This window comes from Eurytemora carolleeae, unplaced genomic scaffold (assembly GCF_000591075.1).
Source record: "Eurytemora carolleeae unplaced genomic scaffold, Eaff_2.0 scaffold188, whole genome shotgun sequence".
NCBI lineage: Eukaryota > Metazoa > Arthropoda > Copepoda > Calanoida > Temoridae > Eurytemora > Eurytemora carolleeae.
The window spans coordinates 347,477-353,544 of record NW_019396140.1 but is presented as its reverse complement, the minus strand read 5'-3'; the positions used below and the strand labels follow the sequence as shown (position 1 = coordinate 353,544).

At 39.1% G+C, this 6,068-nt stretch overlaps 1 protein-coding gene across 2 annotated transcripts; it reads left to right on the top strand.

Moving 5' to 3' along the window:
* Window positions 1–1,603: 1,603 nt before the first annotated feature.
* LOC111696131 (ATP-dependent RNA helicase dbp2) lies at window positions 1,604–5,645 on the top strand. 2 transcript variants are annotated; one of them, XM_023465681.1, is made up of 8 exons: window positions 1,604–1,713; window positions 1,950–2,263; window positions 2,445–3,047; window positions 3,347–3,538; window positions 3,844–4,069; window positions 4,346–4,563; window positions 4,901–5,025; window positions 5,335–5,645. In XM_023465681.1, the coding sequence occupies exons 3-8, from the start codon at window positions 2,446–2,448 to the stop codon at window positions 5,583–5,585; spliced, it is 1,614 nt and encodes a 537-aa protein (XP_023321449.1). In that variant the 5' UTR covers window positions 1,604–1,713; window positions 1,950–2,263; window position 2,445; the 3' UTR covers window positions 5,586–5,645. The 2 variants fall into 2 exon arrangements, with proteins under 2 accessions (XP_023321449.1, XP_023321450.1); XM_023465682.1 differs by lacking the exon at window positions 1,950–2,263 and having other exon boundaries at window positions 1,607–1,713.
* The last annotated feature ends 423 nt before the right edge of the window (window positions 5,646–6,068 follow it).

The following is a 6,068-nucleotide window of genomic DNA, read 5'->3' as shown; positions in this document are numbered from 1 at the left end:
AACTCCCCCTTTCTATTTTCTATACTACATCATCTTACATAACACATTACTCCCCCTTTCCATTTTTCTATCCTCCCCTCTCTTTCCAAATGTACAGGGTGTCCCACATCATATTAGATCGTAAATAGTTCAAAATTGTGATTTTAGGGAGTAGGGACTAATCAGAAAATTAATTGCAGAAAATTCTAATGTTTTTCGAGTATTATGTGCGCGTATTTTGGCTTTAAAGCTTGAAGATAATCAAATGATATATGGGGCGTATCTGTACATTACTATATACCCTTTCCATTTTTCTATACTTTATCCACAATTCCATCATACATTACTTCCCCTTTCCATTTTCTATACTCCATCCCCTTCCATCATACATTACTCCCCCCTTTCCATTTTCTATAATCCATCTCCTTCCATCATAAATTATCGCCCCCTTTCCATTTTCTATACTCCATCCCTTTCCATCATACATTATCTCCCCCTTTCCATTTTTCTATACTCCATCCCTTTCCATTATACATTATCTCCCCCTTTTCATTTTCTATACTCCATCCCTTTCCTTCACACATTATCTCCCCCTTTCCATTTTCTATACTCCATCCCTTTCCATCATACATTATCTCCCCCTTTCCATTTTCTATACTCCATCCCTTTCCATCATACATTATCTCCCCCTTTCCATTTTCTATACTCCATCCCTTTCCTTCACACATTATCTCCCCCTTTCCATTTTCTATACTCGATCATTTCCTACCTTTCAGCTTTCACCTTGTTTAATATCCTTCATTATAGTCATTAAACTGAATTTATTTTAATTAATTATCCCCAGGATTCTAGGGAGGATTACCCCCAGGATTCTAGGGGGGGGTAAGTAACCCCATTACCCCCCTATTTCCGCCACAAGGGAAAGTTTTTTTGGATGGGGCAAGGGACCTTATAACTTGTAGGGGCAGTAATTGGAGTAATCCCTGCTAATCCTGCATTCAGGGCCTGAATAGTTCAGGGGAAATTACCATTCTAGGGGGGAGGGGTATCCCCATGGATTTTATAGGGGGGGGGGGAAGGTAATAACCCCAATAACACCCCTTCTTTACGCCACTGGGTGGGGAATAACTCGAATAACCACGGCGGAATATAAAATGAAATTTATTTTGAGCAGACTCCCTGGGGCCCCTGGACTGACTGGACAAAATTCTGGACTCCATAAAGATTATATTTATAGGCGCTGGACTCATCAAGTTATAATAAAATGAATTTCTTAAATTAAATTATAATCTTCTCGAAAATCTCAATAATATAATCTTATGTCTAAGGAAATAGTAAATAATATTTTTTATATTGTAATTTTAAGTTCAAACGTACTTTTAGAATTTTAAATAAATCGCCTTGCTAGAAGCATCTATCAGTACTTATTATTGGTGGAAAGCCAGCCAATCACGGTCCAACTCACTACTTTCACGTGTAGTTAGAAAAGTTATTGCGCAAGCGCAAACTTGATGGAAATTTCTACGGACATGCGCAGAGACCAAATATGGACTTCTGCTCATGCGCAGTAAAGTAAAACCTCGTGTAGGAGCTTGTATAATTGTTTGGTGGGGCAGGCTGGCAGCCTAGTTTCATTTATCTATCTATAACTCCGCCATTGTATCTTGGACTACACACGAACAACTACGTTACTATTTAGCTCTCAATTTACACCTTTTAGTAACGTTTATACAGGTTTGTTAGTGTGAATCCGATTATATCTTGAATTTGTTTCAAATTTAGGAATTCAATTTATTTAATCTAAATCATTTTTATGACGAATTCATTTAAAATATTGAGCTTTAGAGATTCCTTCAGATTCGGATATATATTTAGTGTTTGTGCCTCCTTTAACTGAATTAAACTTTAAACTTCTAATGGGATGATTTTTCTTGTCTATTTATTTACTAATAAAAATTATTCCTGCCTAGGTGGTATGTGCTTGGCTGGAGCAGGGCCCGCCCTGTCCCCGTCGATCATGCCACTCCCACGGGGTGAGGTACAAACGCAACCCAGCAGATGTTGGGTCCTGGTTGAACCAGGGGTATCCGGCGAGATATTTACTCGTGAGCCACCTTTGTATTTGGTCCACCTTGAGGTGGGCAGTTCTGCCACGCCCTCAGTTGCCTAGCTGCTCAGGCCGACACTAAGCTTGGAGACATGGATTCCAAGGCAGTGTTAGTGCCTGGGTGCCTTGAAGTAACTTGAGGAGATTGGCTGTATAATGGATTAATATTAAACAAAGGTGAGCGTCAATCTGAATAGTTCTGATGGCTTGTGTTTCATATTTCTGTCCCAGGGGTGTACAAAAAGTTTTCTGATAAAGACTTAAATTAATTGTTTTCGTGTTTCAAAACAGAAAATACGTTTTGTACACCTCTGCTGTTTTAGTTCTTAGTTCTGAAATAATTATTTTTTTTCTGTAGGATGTCCAGATATGAGAGCAGAGACAGGGGCTACGGAGGTAGTCGGGGCGGAGATAGTAGGGGTGGGGGTGGAAGGAGTAGTTATGGAGGCGGAGGCGGTGGGTATGGTGGTGGATATGGAGGTGGTGGTGGCGGATACGGAGGAGGCGGTGGTGGAAGTATGAAAGGAAAGCAGCCTGGAGGAAATCTCCGAGCTGTTAACTGGAAGAATCATGATCTTAAACCCTTCACAAAGGATTTCTACAACCCAGCTCCCCACAGCAAGAACGCTGACGTTAGGACCGTCGAGAAGTTCAGGAATGAACACGAGATCGTGATCATGAAGGGTTTGGAGAGAACCCCTAACCCTATCTTCGAGTTTGCCGACGGAAACTTCCCCGACTACATCAACAAAGAAGTTCAACGTGCTGGATTTACCCGACCTACTCCTATCCAGGCTCAAGGATTCGCTATTGCCCTCCAGGGTCATGATTTTGTCGGGATTGCGCAGACCGGATCCGGGAAAACTCTTGGATTTATGCTGCCTGGTATTATTCACTGTAATAACCAGGATTATCTGGCCCGAGGAGATGGACCTATTGTACTTGTCCTTGCACCAACTAGGTATGATAGGCTTTTTTCTTCTATCGGGGTGTATTTTCGAATTTTGTCAGTTCTACGTTAAAAACTTCTTAATATATTGATTTGACTAAACTTCGAATTATAATGAAGTGATTTCTTCTTTAATACTGTGTATTTCCAATTCTATAAGAAAATACACCCCTGTATCTAATTGTTAATGATGTTATTAATACATGTTAGACTCTTGACTTCGATGATTATAAATCTTTTCTGAAAATCTTCAATTCTTTTTGAAATACTCCCTTCTCTTCTGAAATTTATAATAAACCTTTGTTGTTTAGGGAGCTCGCACAGCAGATCCAGGAGGTTGCCCAGAAGTTTGGTCAAAGCAGTAGGATTAAGAATACTTGCGTCTTCGGAGGAGCCCCGAAGGGACCTCAGCTGAGGGACCTAGAGAACGGTTGCGAGATTGTTATAGCTACACCCGGTAGATTGATCGATTTTCTGGAAATGGGCAAGATCAACTTGAGAAGGTATGTTGATATTAAGAACCAGAAAACTGGAATAGGAAGACCTCAAATTACCCACTCGGAAAGGTTTTGTTTTACACTATATATTGTGGAACTGCACTCTTGTCGTAATTCAGGAACATTTGCCTCAAACGGTTACTTCCTATTCCAAAATTTTCAGCGTTTTCTGAAAGAATTTGATGAATCAAAACTAAAAATCAATCTGTCAATCCCATGATATCCATGATTCGATAAGGTATCTGATTATTTTCTTGACCTATTACAAGTTCATTTTCATTTATTTTTTGTATATTTGAGTTTTTGTTCAGAGTTACCTACCTGTGTCTGGACGAAGCTGATAGAATGTTGGATATGGGTTTCGAACCCCAGATCAGGAAGATTCTTGAACAGATCCGACCTGACCGACAAGTTCTCATGTGGTCCGCTACCTGGCCCAAGGAGGTTAAACAGCTTGCCCATGACTTCTTGCACAAGGATTACATTCATATCAACATCGGATCCCAGGACCTGAGCGCTAACCACAACATTTTACAGGTATTTGTTAATCCAGGGGTTTATTTTAAATCAATTTACTATTCCCCTTTCACAGATCAATTTTGTTCTCCTGAATCAAGCTGAAAAGATTTTCTGTTTTTTCCCTGGTTTAATTATTTGATCTATTTTAAAACTCTGATGATTTCTGGTTGTTGCTTCTCAGTGACATTTGATCAGCATATGGCTGAGAATGATTTTTATCCTTGCGCACTGATCAAATGTGCACTTTTTTGTCTTTTGTTTGTGCGTCATTTTTACTGATAATTGTTTCTTTAGATTGTCGACGTTTGTGATGAGCACCAGAAAGAGTCTAAGCTAGCTAAGCTCCTTGAAGAGATTGGTTCAGACGCTTCGGCCAAGATTATCATCTTTGTCGAGACCAAGCGTAAGGCCGACGAGTTGACGCGTCTGATGAGACGTGATGGATGGCCGGCCATGTGTATTCACGGAGATAAACAGCAGAAGGAGAGAGATTGGGTTCTTGGAGAGTTTAAGTAAGTTTATTCATTTTAAACAAATTATTAATGCTACTAAATGCGTAACTTTTATTTTCCCATCCCTAAATCTCTGCAACCTGAGTGTTTTTCTCCTTTTAGTTAACATCATTCAGAGGCTGAAATATCAAAGGTTTATAATCCCGGGTTGCAAAGCTATATGGATCGATAAAATTTGTGGCAAAAACGTTTGCATTCTATAATGCATGATGAAATTATATAAATCAATCAATCTGTCAATCCCATGAACTCCATGATTAATATAACTCTCTGAACCCTTACCTCCAACATTGAAATATTTATACCTGGTTCATAACTTATTTTGTTTTACATTCAGAACCGGAAGTACAACCATCTTGGTCGCTACAGATGTCGCTGCTCGTGGTTTGGATGTCGACGATATTAAGTTCGTTATTAACTACGATTACCCCAACAACAGCGAAGACTACATTCACAGAATAGGTAAAAATATATGAATCATGTTAACAGAATATAGTGGGGCCCATAAACTGGAATATAAAAACATTGGAAGTATTGATGAACCTTCATACCGTTAAATTAATAGACTCGCATCCAAAAGATGTTTTTTTCAGTTTCTGCTTTAATCTTTGTCTTTTTTCATGGGTCCCTCTACATACATTTATGATGATAAAACGGATATTATCGGAATTTAATGAAGAATTTATCTGGCTGTTCACACACTGATAACTATTTTAAGTTCTATAATACTCGCTATGTGTTTTGTTCAGATCTTATTTTATTTTTGTTCAGGACGTACCGGCAGGAAAGGAAACACCGGAACCTCTTACACCTTGTTCACTCCAACCAATGGATCTAAAGCTAGAGATCTAATCAGCGTACTAACCGAAGCCAAGCAGGTTGTAAACCCACGACTTCAAGAATTAGTCGGAGCTGGAGGATTCAGAGGTAGAGACAGATATGGTGGAGGAGGTCGTGGTGGCGGACGAGGCGGTGGAGGTGGCCGATATGGTGGTGGCGGAGGAGGAGGTGGAAGATGGTAACTTACTGAAATAGATATTGTGCATTTTCTGACCAAATATATTGTTTGTAAATTGTTCTAATCCAATAATCCTGCTTAACGTAATAAAATGTTCAAATTTTCACCAATTTTCTCATTACGATGTCTTAGAGCTTTTTTATTTTTTTCGAGAGTCATCGAAACCTTTAAATTTGTTACGACATTATTAAAGACTAAACACATCAGTAAGAAAGATAAGTGTTAATTTTAATTCAAAACTATGAGAGCAAACTCGCCTGATGCAGAAAGTATCTTTAACTTAGGAATAACTATAACATTTGCCTAATTTTTCTACCTATCCAACTCAGCTTTCACTCCACTACTACTTAACATCCAGCTTACTAGTACGTGATGTTACATCTGCCATATAGACTTGAGGCTGCAGCGCTTGGCCCAGAAATTTTCTAAGCCTAACCCTCAAACAAAACTGAAATAAACAGCCGGCGTAGGTTCGATTTTGCTGTAG

Excerpts from the sequence above, each read along its gene's own strand:
- LOC111696131 (XM_023465681.1), top strand. The coding sequence starts at position 2,446 with ATGTCCAGATATGAGAGCAGAGACAGGGGCTACGGAGGTAGTCGGGGC. Across the intron at positions 3,539-3,843 it reads GGCAAGATCAACTTGAGAAG|AGTTACCTACCTGTGTCTGG; the intron begins GTATGTTGATAT and ends GTTTTTGTTCAG. Across the intron at positions 4,070-4,345 it reads CTAACCACAACATTTTACAG|ATTGTCGACGTTTGTGATGA; the intron begins GTATTTGTTAAT and ends TTGTTTCTTTAG.